General features: G+C 46.4%; 1 protein-coding gene across 3 annotated transcripts in view; it reads right to left on the bottom strand.

Moving 5' to 3' along the window:
• The window catches only part of Farp1 (FERM, ARH/RhoGEF and pleckstrin domain protein 1), a 276,756-nt gene that overhangs the window by 48,899 nt on the left and 215,180 nt on the right, over positions 1 to 12,677 (bottom strand). For all 3 annotated transcript variants that reach the window (XM_028868230.2, XM_028868231.2, XM_028868229.2), the window contains exons 7-12: positions 10,398 to 10,512; positions 9,397 to 9,544; positions 6,283 to 6,378; positions 4,718 to 4,881; positions 3,219 to 3,287; positions 723 to 798 (exon numbers count right to left, since the gene is read on the bottom strand). In XM_028868230.2, the coding sequence (XP_028724063.1) occupies positions 723 to 798; positions 3,219 to 3,287; positions 4,718 to 4,881; positions 6,283 to 6,378; positions 9,397 to 9,544; positions 10,398 to 10,512 (668 nt within the window). The remainder of the gene's footprint in view (positions 1 to 722; positions 799 to 3,218; positions 3,288 to 4,717; positions 4,882 to 6,282; positions 6,379 to 9,396; positions 9,545 to 10,397; positions 10,513 to 12,677) is intronic.

Consider the following 12,677-nt stretch of genomic DNA (forward strand, 5'->3'; position numbering starts at 1 on the left):
CTCATCTCAAGTGGGGATGCAGCAGATGGCCCTCTCAGCCCATGAAAGCTTCCTTAGGAAGGGCCAATGGGACAGCAGAGAAACCCATGGTGGACCATATGATGAAGACTCCAGAAAAGCTACAGACAAAGAAAGGGGAATATGACAGGTGAAGAGCTGGTGCTGGAGTCACCCAAGGAAACCACCTCCATGGTCTTCCTCAAACAAATTCTTAGGCTCTTTGGGAGAAAATTCTGAAAACAGCATACCGAGAGGCCAGCACTGGGGTCAGCGGGCACTTGCCACACTCAGAGTAAGAGTGACAATTTTTCCTGCTGTGGCTTGGCCACTGTCCAACACAAGTCCTTGGGATTCTGTCAGCTGAGTCCTCTCAGCAGGAACTACAATGGCCCAAGCAGGAACCAACACCCAGCACTTGCTTAGCAAGTCCCGATCGGTCACACAGCAGACACATTTAGCTGACAGGTGGGCTTGGCCTCATGGACTGCCATGTGTGCTTCAGCCCCAAGCTCATGAGGTTCAGAATTAAAAGATAAAACAGTAGTTGAAAAGCCACACCACAGGCTTGCTGTGCAGAGGCCGGGTTCAGAGCCCAGAGCCAGTTCAGGACCACTGGATGTAAATCCCAGAGCAAAGGAGACAGGAAGGAAAGTGCAGTCGGCGAGCCCAAAGCTCAGAGAGTTGAGGAAAAGAGCTCCAGTTGCCCGTGACTACCCACTGACCTGTTTTGGCACTTCTGAATTCGATGCTGTGGGCTGCGAAGCAAGGCTCCGAGTGGAATGGATCTTGCTGTGTTTCCTGAGGGAAACCACACAAGACAGCTCAAGTTAGGACAGCTTGGGTTAAATGAAGCAAACACCTTCTGTTTGAGGCACTGGGTCCTTTTTCCATCATGAAGGTACCCAAAGCTACCTTTGTGGATGTGACATACACATAGTATTTTCCTAACACCTGTGTAGTCCAGGGATTATACAACATCACATTCTCCTGAGCATCCTGTTCAGGAAGGACCATGAATGACTGAGCTCTGCCTGTTAGCTATGGGGAAAGTTAAAAGGTAGGAGCAGCCACCAGGCATCAAAGACTCTGAACTGCAAGCTAACACTATGAGTATCAATTGGTGCATTTGGTTCAATATTTTCTTGTTCAGATCTATGACAGGGGTAATGATCACATGCCTGCCGTCTTACTCTTACAAAATGTAAACCTGGGAGAAAAAGGCTACCTACCCTGTAAGGAAACTGAGACTCAAGGAAGGGACCACAGGGCCACCAGCACCAGTCCTTTATCTTGTCCTCCCTATCCACAGAACATGTATTAGAAACGTTTCAAGTACTGAACTCATGAGATGGTATAAATATATTCCAGTGTACACATATCTTTTTTTCACATGGAAAGGCCCCAGGTCATCTATATGGACAGTCAGAGCTACCTCCTGTGGGGTCTTCAGTATCGCAACAGCTTAAGAAAATGAGGGGATTATTATCTTTGTAGAGATAGGCAAGGCTGTTTCTGGTTAGCTAGTGACTTGGATACATAGGCAAAGGCTTCCTGACATCACATTTCTGGGTAGAGGTCATGAGAAACCACGAGGGATTCATGGCTTATTTTAGCAAAATTAGGATAAAGCATCAAAATGACTTGAATATCTGTTAATAGGGAGCAAGATCAATAAAATGTAAAGCACCCTAATACTCTTAGAGTTCAAAGACAAGTTAAAAAGCAAATCAAATGTTCCATGTATTGTATGCATGTATTTATATAATTATGACAGCATATATAAATGAAACACCACACACCCAGGGCAATTCTCCGTTTTTTTTTAATGAATAAGTATTGAACCCCAGAAGGAGCATAAATCTAGAAGTTTCTTTTGGAAAGAGAGATGGGAACTGAATAAGGTGAGCCAAGGTGGTTTTATCTACTTCTGTTAGTCAAGTAGCAACAAACAAAAAAAGAACTTCTGACTAAATATGTCCAAATACTAACACATGTTGGGCATCCTTTCCTCTGAAGTTTGGGAACAGAAGTATTTGGATTTTGGAATATTTGCACTCACGTAATGAGACAGCTTGGAAATAGTATCCTAATCTGAACATGAAATTCTTTTTTTTTCCTATGCACCTTATACAGCTTGAAGACTGTTGTATATAATATTTATAATTTTGTACATTTTTTTAAAAGATTTATTTATTTATTATGTATACAGCATATGTGACTGCAGGCCAGAAGAGGGCACCAGATCTCATTACAGATGGTTGTGAGCCACCATGTGGTTGCTGGGAATTGAACTCAGGACCTCTGGAAGATCAGTCAGTGCTCTTAACCGCTGAGCCATCTCTCCAGCCCAATTTTGTACATTTTTGACTGGGATCAAGTGTGGAATTTTCCACGAAGGACTTTTAGGATGGAGTTCAAAGTTCAGATTTTTCGAACTCGTCAGGCTTCCAGAGTAGTTCCCCTTGCACTTGTTAATGCCCAAGCTATAACAACAGGAACAGCCACTACATCTTGTCCATATGCCAGGGAAATATTCAATGTACTAACATGAGCAACCGAAGGAGATTAAACACAGACACTCACGGGCAGCTGAGAGGCCTTAGGCCATGACTTCACTCCTCGCCCTTCAGCTTAGTCTTGCTCGGGCTCTGCTTCTCCCTTGGGAAGCCCAGAAACACTGACAGGCTCTAGGCTCTGGAGCTAGCCTCCTTTCCAGTTCGAGACCTGTGCTACTCGCTCTATGTGTCAGTCTCAGGGTCTCCATGTTTAAGCAGAGAATAAATGACCACTGACCACTGGTCACCCAGAGCCAGCGTGAAGCAAGGGGCCCTGAGCAGAGCCTGGCAAATACTGGAGCCACAGCATTAGTGGCAAAGTGCAATCACCGTACATCCTGTGCGTTCTCTCCCAACCTTACCTAACTAAAGTTAATAGAACCATTCGCAAGTCACATTCTCAAGCACGTAGGGACTCCTGAGGATCAGAACAGGCCTGTAAGACACTGGGCACACTCAGCCCTCCGTCAGCTCTCTCCCCTCACCTGCCCCCGTCTTCCCACCTCGTTCTGTCTTGAGTGAGTACCCAGGGTCCTAAAATGTCCTTGTCCAACCCTCGACTTGCTGAGGCTGACTATGTGGTTGACCATATCTCACCCCGGGCTGGATGAAGAAGTCTTTGTTACTCAGAGAGAATGGCACTGGCTAGAAGGAGCTCCTTACCTTTCAAACTGCACCTTCTTGTGGCCTCCTTCTTTAACATAGTCCAGAACCTGCTTCTGAGTGCGACCACTGAAACAAAGGGACGTGACATGGAGGCGTCTGCATTTAAACACATCTTGCTAGGAGCCTTTAATCCCAGCAGAGGCAGGAGGATCTCTGAGTCAGAGGCCAGCCTGGTCTACAGAGTGAGTTCCAGGACAGCCAGGGCTACACAGAGAAACCCTGTCTCGAAAAAGCAAAGCAAAGCAAAACAAAACAAAACCGTATCTTCGCAGGCCAGGAAGAATAAAAGCAATCCTAAGAACCTCAGGGTTTCTGTCCACTTGATCTCTTTTCCTTATATATAATAAGACAAAACACTCAACTAAATAAACCCACTTAACCATGGTTGGTTGTGAGGCCACCATCTCAGGAGTCTGTCCATCTGTGAGGGTGGGGAAAACTTAGTTCTCTGTCTATACTTAGACTAGTGTTCCTTACAGTACGAAGTCAGTATTGTTTGAAAAGTAAATGAAAACGTGGACCTAAGATGGTCAGGTCTATGCACCCATCTATGACGCAATGCTTAAGGCAAATGAGACACTTGCTTTTAAATAAACTCCTTTCTTTTTTTTCCCTTTATTTTATTTTACAATACCATTCAGTTCTACATATCAGCCATGGGCTCCCCTATTCTCCTCCCTCCCACAACCTCCCCTTACCCCCAGCCTACCCCCCATTCCCACCTCCTCCAGGGCAAATCCTCCCCCGAGGACTGCGATCAACCTGGTAGACTCAGTCCAGGCAGGTCCAGTCCCTTCCTCCCAGACTGAGCCAAGTGTCCCTGCATAAGCTCCAGGTTTCAAACAGCCAACTCATGCAATGATAAACTCCTTTCTGTATGAGTGTGGCTAGGGATTGGCTCCATGGTAAAGCACTTGCCTAAAATGCACAAGGCCCCTGGATTCAAGGCCCCAGAACCGTTAAAAGACAAACTCACACAAAGAGCTACAGGCAACTGATGGAGAAAAGCTCAGTTTTCTTCGGGTACAGCCTCTTACAGACTGTCCTGTTCCAGTGGGTGGTCCTACCCCCAACCACAAATGGGCAGCACTAAGTGGGCATCATGAATGGCTTAAAGGAGACTGGGAGCAGCTGGGAAGGAAAAGTGGTGGTCGGTGTACAGAGGGAACTGGAGGGGAAGTGTGGGCATGGATTTGATCAAAACACCTTGTATTCGTGCGTGAGATTCCTAAATGATATAAACAAATTCATCTAGAGACGTATGCTGGGACTTGACTGTGAATGGCAGTTGGCTGAGTAGTTCCCGAAGGTTCAGACAGACCCTCAGAAGGTGACATGGAGCTGGCTGGGATACGCAAGTCAGTGCCACCATCCGTCACAGACCCAACCACGGTTTGCCTTACCTGTCTGCTGTGACTCACAATAGCTAGGATGGGAGAAGTCTCAGGAAAACGTTTTCACAGAGAGCAAACAGGCTTGAGAAGCGGCCCCCTCACCTGAAGCGGAATGACGACCCTCGGCTGAAGAGGACAGGCTTTGGTTTTGGCTTGGGTTCTTCAAAGAGTCTAAAAAAGGCGTGATGCTCCACGCAGATTTTCCAGAAGGACTTGCAGAAGTCTCGACCGGCCATCAGGAATTCCAAGGTGTCCTGGTATGAGCTCTAAAAAGAAGAAATATAGCTTTTAGTTTCTCTGTACCATGCACAATCATTCTGTTGAAATGTGGAGAAAACAACAGAAATGAATTTGTCCAATAAACTCATAACTGTGTGTTTCATTACAAGATCTTTAATTCAAAGACTGAGCAAAATGTGCTGTTCCTAATGCCGAGGCAAGGTCACTTCCCAGCCACTTCTCCACAGACTTCCTTACGGGAAATAATGGGAAACAGGCACATAGACCGAGTGCGGCCATAACATTTCTTAGTAGAATCCATAAACAAAACTTCATTTTCTTGGCTTCTGCTGCCTCCTTAAAAATAGTTCAAGTATTAACACACACCCCTTCCTTAAAATATCTGAACTGTGTCTCTTTCTTCTGTTTTCTTCCTCATGGCTCCTGTCCAGGCTGACTTTTAATTCCACAGTTTTATAAAATAGTGGAAGGCACAAGCCTCCAGGTGGCCCGAAGAGCCACAGAGGAAATGAACTCCACCCCCACCCCGTGCCCTGGTACAAAAGTATTAATGACTTTCAGCTGACAAACTTAGATGTCTTTTGATTCTGGAAGGAATATGGCAATTTTCTACTCCTACACTCAATGTTTCCAATTTCAGTGGCCATGTTACATAAACAAAAGCTCCCAGAGTCCTCAGTGTTCCCAGAAGCTCCAACTATTTTGGGGGCTCTTGGAGTTTGCACAAACTCAACTTACAGTGTATGCTGTAGTCATTCCCACAGAAACTGGCTTTCTGTAACTGTAATTGCATTTTCCCACAGAGAATCATTGATTGGGGGGTTTGCTTTCCAGGCAGGCCCATTAATCCACTCAACACACTGCATCTGAATTCTGAACCTAGACTGCCCTGGTCACCCCCTGCCCCATGGGATAAAGGACTCAGTTCCGGATGGGGACAGGCATCAGGTATGTATTGTACATCTCCTGTGTGGCTTTTGGCAGATGAAGAAGACACTATTCTCTTTTCGGAACCCATTCCGGAGTAGGTGACACCTTTGGGGGTTCTGTGGAAACTGAAAGCGATACATTTAGCCTATACGCTCCCTAAAAGTGTAAGGAAACACCAGAACAAGCAAGTCAGGCCTGCTTCTAAGAGGTGAGGACAGTCAGGATATGGCAGAACGCTGACTGGGTCCCAGGGCCGAGCCACACGGTGGACACAAAGCTATAGCATGGCTAGTTGTTTGTCGGGAAGGGAAAGGGTCTTCTCCTTAGGTATGCATCCTTTTTATCCTTCCTCCTAGAACCCAGAGGAGAGCAAGAGCATTCCCAAGCTTCTGGATGCACAATTCTCCCCAATCCATCTTTACAGGCCAGCTCCTGGGAGAGCCTGCTCCACTCACAGCTCAGCTGGTCTCCACACTTTATGTTCCTGAGTGACTTACGTTCACATCCGGTCGGAGCTTGATAAGAAAGCGCTTCCTTTTGAAGCTCAGCTTCCGTACCTTGGCCCAGTTAAAAGCATTGATTTTCGTGAAACCCTGAGAAAAGAGAGCAACCCGTGAGCTGATCCAGGCCATGCACAAGAGGCACATGGGAACCCCAGGCAGAGGGTTGAGGGTCAGGTCAATCGCGCAGGAAAAGCCTTTGATGGATGGTTCCCAGGCTCCGTGTCTACTGGATGCCATCCACTCTTACACTGTTATTTCTCACTAATTATAGAATTTGGCATTCAAACCATGTCTGCCTTCATGTAGGGAAGGCACTGGTCAAGGTAATGAAAAGATAAATAAAATGAAACCATGACAACCAGCACACCAATAATAACCATGGAGGGCCAGGTATTGTACTAAGGGCTTTTTAGACTGGATCTCATCAGACCACACACAGAACTCAGGGAGATGGATTTATTATCTTCATTTCACAGAAACGGAAACTAAAACATGTATATGTAAATATAAATAGAGCCCTATGAACAACATGCCCTGTCATCCAAAGTGGTAGGAATGGAAAAATCAGGCAAGGGCTAGATTAATTCCACGATACTCCCTTTTTGCACACAACTAAACTGTCTAGCAATTTCTAATATTTTGATCATATTAAATATACACAAAGCACATGAATTCAATCATGGTACTTCTTTCCTCTCTTTGTGACTTTTAGAAACATTTAAAGGTTTAGTTTTGAAATTTAATGGTGATGACAAAACACTGGGTTTTACTGCTCTTTTATCTTTTCTTTCTTTTTTTCTTCCTTTTTTTAAAAAAAAATGTTTTTCCAAGACAGGGTTTCACTGTGTAGTTCTAGCTGTCCTGGAATTCACTCTGTAGACCAGGCTGGCCTCGAACTCACAGAGATCCGCCTGCCTCTGCCTCCCAAGTGCTGGGATTAAAGGCATGCGCCACCACTGCCTGATTTGTTAAAAGTTTGTTGGTTTATTGCTTTTTAAAATCAGGTATTCGTGAATTATTTGTGCAGGTTAAAGCTGTGGGGAGCAGTTCTTGCTTAGATAACGTCCTGCTCTTCAAAACATTCTTGATGACACCAGCTATGAGACCCCAAGCCCCAACTGTTCAGGATGTGACTGTGTGATATTCAGTGTGTGCCACAAACAGACACTATTCAAGAGTGGGGAACTGCTACAACCCATGTGTGTAGGTTTGTGTGTGAGTACGTGTGAGTTTATGAATGTGCGAGAGTGTGTGTGTGTGTGTGAATGAGTGTATGTATATATGTGTGTATGAGTGCGTGTGTGAGTAAGTGTGTGTGGTATGGGAGAGAAAGAATAGAAGGAGGGAGAGTGAGCAAGAGAGTGAGAGAGAGCAACAGCAAGAATGAGAGAGAGACCAGAGAGAGACAGAGAGAGAGACAGAGAGCAAGCGAGCTTGCATGGACAGGCCAGAGGTCACGGGGACAGGGCTTTGTTAAAACTGGAGCTCACTGACTTGGATGGCCACAGGAACTCTCCTCCTGTCCCCTCCCCAGGGGCAGGGGTTCAGGTGCACGACACTAGCCCAGCTTTAGTAGTAGGTGCCTGCGACCTCGGGTCTCCAGGCTTGTGTGACAAGTACTTCACCAACTGAGCTGCCTCCTTCTCCAGCTCCTTCTGCAGCCCATGACATAGGCAAAGCTGTGGCACTCACAAAGGCATTCATGCTGTGCACAAATTTACAGCTTTAAACCTGAGCAAAACCCGACCAATTTCATAAAAACAGGTAGGCGCTTTCCACATAACCACGCAAATATAGACTACCTACTTATGTTTATTCTTTATTTAAAATTGAATTTCTTGACTTATGTGTGGGAGGGGCACACATGAGATGCAGGGAGGTAGGTGGCTGCTCCCGGGTCTCTGGGATTGAACTCTGGGCCTTAGGCTGGGTGGCAGGTGTCTTTACCTACGGACAGATCTCACTGCTCCTGTCCTGCTATGCTTAAAGCATTTGGGGAGGGGATCATGGTTTGGACACAGTTTAAGTGTGTCCCCTAAAGGTTCATATGTTGGGGGTTTGGTCACCAGTGTGGCAATGTTAAGAGGTAACAGCATCTTTAAAAGATGGGTTCTAGTGAGTGGTCCTCAGGAATAAGGGTGTGCCTTTGGAGGGGATTAATTCAGTTCTCAGGGGACCTGGTGGCTGTGGTCTTTCCCTCTGGTATGTGCTCTAGCCTTGGTGACGCTTTCCTCCATGGTGAAGGATGTAGAGAGAGGGGTCGGGACTGTGGTGTGCTCTTTGGAAGTTTAGTTCATCAAATTGTGACACCATAAACCTCTCTCCTTCCAACTAGCTCGGGTGGTTCTACAAAACAGAAAAGAAAAGGGTCCCCAGTACAAGGGCGTTCGTTACTGTGTTTTCACAAGACTCAATGCCTGCATCAGCGACTCTGCGAAGCTGCACACTAACTGTGGGCAGGCACGAAGCAATCACACCACCGGAAGAAGGTAGAAAAGCGTTGGTCTAAAGCCACCCCACGCCGGGCAACGGACAGCACGCACACTGAAGAGCAGAGGGTCACAACGCCTTTAAGGACAGGGCAGGTTAAGAATGCAGCGACAGAGTCTGTCTTGCTGAAAATTGTGCGTTGTAGGGCTGTTCTTTCTCAAAAGCACATGTGCTTTTAAAACTGGGTATACTGAAGTCCCAAATGAGCTGGTCAAACACAAATCAATTTGAAAGGAAAAAAAAAAGGGTCAAATTTTAACTAAGTGTCAAGATGTCACCTCCGAGTATGGAATGCATTCATTTGGGATCTGAGATCACCGTTCCTGTACACTGTATTCTCAGCACGGGCCTGTTGGGAGCCATCAGGTTCTACGCTCTGAAAGATCTATTAAACCCAAACGAAACTCTAAAGTGGAATCTCCAAGCAGGACAAGGAAGAATGCAGAGACCAGGGGACAAACAAACAAACATTGTAGAAGCCAAAGGCCTGGGTGACTTTACGTTTTCTTGTTCACTTGGGAATAAGCACCAGAGGCGTCAGCCTGCCACCCACATGAACCTGGGGGAAGGGCCCCCTCCCCCTCCCTCACCAGGGGAAAGGCACTGTGTTCTCCACACCTGAAACACTAGAATTCCTGTGTTGGCGACAGCCAGGTTGATCTTGGTGCCTTCCCTGTCCTTGGCAGGGTGCAACCGGATTCCGTACATCTCCAGCCGACGGGCCACCTCCAGGAGCTGGAAATCTGACTCTGCCGGGGTTTGTCCACTAACAAAGCAAGAGGGGAGAGAAAGGCTGGGGATCCGAGTTCCCCATGTCTATTCATTCCAGATTCAGCAGTTTCTCCTGGGAAATAAAAGGCACTTCACGGTGAACAGCAGGGCTGCCGATCAGATGGCACCCAGCCTCCATCTGCTGACCCCAAAGCCTCACGGTGAGGACAGAAGCCCCATTACCAGGCTAACACAAAACCCCATGGTCCATCTCCAAGCCACCCAGCATTTTAGGATCTCAGTTTTCTCCAGGTCATGCAAAAGAAAAACACTGCTGTGGTAAGCAAGTTTTTGGCCAGTTTACGTAAGTTAAACTTGCAAGCAGAATGCAAGGCCTCTCCTACCGTCACCAAGTGCAAACGTCTGCCTCTGAGCCACAAAAGGAAAGGTGGTGAGTGTCCTTTGAAAAATGTTCTCCTGACCAAACCAGGCCAAAAGTGGGAGATCACAAGAGTTCCGGAGTTTTCCCATATTTAACACTGTGCCTGGCTTGACACATAGGTCCCCTGGCTCCGTTGATTATCGGATGGTCCTCAAGTCTTGCACACTCCTCTACATTCTGGGGTCGCTGTCTCAGAGCTAGGGTCTCAAACACTCACCTCTGCATTTTTTTTTTTTTTTTTGAGAGTCCAAAATGGACAACACCTCAGTGAAACTCTGTACTTCTTCCTTCGGCCATTGTTCTATGTCATACAATAGGTGTGTGTGTGTGTGTGTGTGTGTGTGTGTGTGTGTGTGTGTGTGTGTGTGCATGCATGTGTGCATGAGCACGTGCACAGGCATATCCATGTGCCAGGAGGCAGAAAGCAAGAACTGGAGGGCTACAGGAATCCATGCGTGCAACTCACATGTGGCTGTGGTGGAACTCCACGATTTTGTCTTCTAGTGCATCCTGTTGAGGTATGTACTTGTTTTTTGCTAAGTGTTCTCTGTCCAATGCTTCATCAAAATCCCCAATCTCGGCTACAAAGAAACAGAAAAGTAAAATAGGCCACACAGGGTTAACTGTTCAGAACGTGTTATCATCCCGGCCAGCAAACCCAAATCTGACCAGCAGCACAGGATGAACACAGTTGGTGGGGACTGTGAGGAGGCCTCAGCCTCAGAGCGGGGACGGGAGCGCAGTTCACAATCAGAGCAACGTGGAAAGTGACGTCTACCCCTCCCCGATGCTAGTAGTTGTGAAGAAAGCTTCACAATTCTCCATCTTTTAGTCACACATACTCTGGTTTCTCTTCTGTTTTACTGTTATCTTGACACATGGTAATCACACACACCAACAGGGAAGTGTGGCATTTTGAAACAGATGAACAATGTGTAGTGGAATCATCAGGGTCACTGTTGAACCCATCAGCTTAGACATTCATCACTTCTTTTCTGAGAAACCTTCAAAGGTCTATCTCATAGTGACTTTGAAGCATTCGATTGCCAATCACATCTGTCCTGCTTCAAGATGCGTCCTTTACATCTGGGTGATTGTCGAATGACTCAGTGTAAACAGACTCAGGAGTTTCAGGACTTTTCAAAACCAGCTGTTGAAACTCTTACATGTGATAACCCAAATCTGTCGTCACAGAAGAGATACCAGAGGGGGAAAGGAAACAACTCAATGAAGCCTTTTTAATTGTTATTTTATCTTAAGAGTTTACCAATTTCTTACATTGTCAGAAATAACAGGTCAGACTGCAACTGTCTGATTTTTTCATCCACAGGCAACACAATGGGTTTTCTTGTGCAACCTCAACATGTGTCTAGAAATGGCTGTACCATGGACACATCTGGCCCTGAGCCTTAAACAACTGTGCCTTGGGCACCAGTGAGCGAATGTCTGTCAGACTCCTGGACACATGCCTTTCCTGTGCACCCTATTACCTGTGTAACAAGCGACTAGAATGTAGCGTACTGACCAGGGCTCTGTGCCTGGGGAAAGCAACTCACCCAGCCACACTTGGGTGGACCCCTCATTTACTGGTTAACTCTGCCATAACCAGTGACTGTGTTCCCTGACTACCTTTTCTGGATCGAATCCCCATTCCATCACAGAAGATGGTGTACAAAGCTGAAGGGTGCCTAGGCCTGCAGACATTGTTATCAGGGGCCTGAATGGAAGCTTTGATCTCTTCTTCTATCTGGTCTTGAGAAAGCACAGTCGATTCCTACTATTCAAGACAGACACAGGGGCTGGACAGATGACTCAGTGGTTCAGAGCACTGGCTGCTCTTGCAGAGGACCTGGATTCAATTCCCAGAACCCACTTGGCAGCTCACAACCACCTATAAGTCCAGGGGATCCTATGAAGTCTTGGTGCCTCTATGGATACCTGGCATGCATACTGCATATACATGCATGCGCGCGCGCGCGCGCACACACACACACACACACACACACACACACACACACACACGGAGGCAAACACTCATAAAATAAGGGTAAATAGAGGCAGAGAGATGGCTCAGTGGTTAAGAGCACCTGTTAATCTTTCAGAGGATCTGAGTTCAGATCCCACATCAGAAGGCTCACAACCACCTATAACTATAACTGATTTTATGTTCTCTTTGGCCTCTATGGGCACCCACACATGTGATAAACACATAAACACATATAAATTAAAAAAACAAATCTTTAGAAATGATAATCATAAAGTCTCTGTGAACATGGAATTTGCTCTGAAGGGAAATTTGGGGTCAGATTCCTGAAAAACTTGAGACATTTGCATGACCAACTTTGGTTTTTCTGTGTGGCTCTATCTAAGGATGTGCTGTTTAATACACACCCCTGATTCATCCACACAGAACTCATGCCCAAATGAAGCGCATCGAGCACACGTATTTTCTCTACAACATATATCACAGTACGCTTGAGGACAGCGGCAGCCCTTCAGCGTCACGTGAGGGGCCGATTTAGACAGCGACGTCACCAAAGACAGCATAGGAATTTGAAAAGTGTGGCACTAAACAGGCCACAGAAAGGGTCCTTTTGAACAACATGACAGCAGAAAGTGAAAGAGAATTCCTCCTGCTGGGCCTCAGTGGAACATGTGCATGAGGCGGATCAGATTTTCACTGTGCCGAGTGTGTCCGCACAGGATGCTGAGGGCACCCAAGTACTGGTCGGGGGATGAATTTCAG

Source organism: Peromyscus leucopus, chromosome 9, assembly GCF_004664715.2.
Source record: "Peromyscus leucopus breed LL Stock chromosome 9, UCI_PerLeu_2.1, whole genome shotgun sequence".
Lineage (NCBI taxonomy): Eukaryota > Metazoa > Chordata > Mammalia > Rodentia > Cricetidae > Peromyscus > Peromyscus leucopus.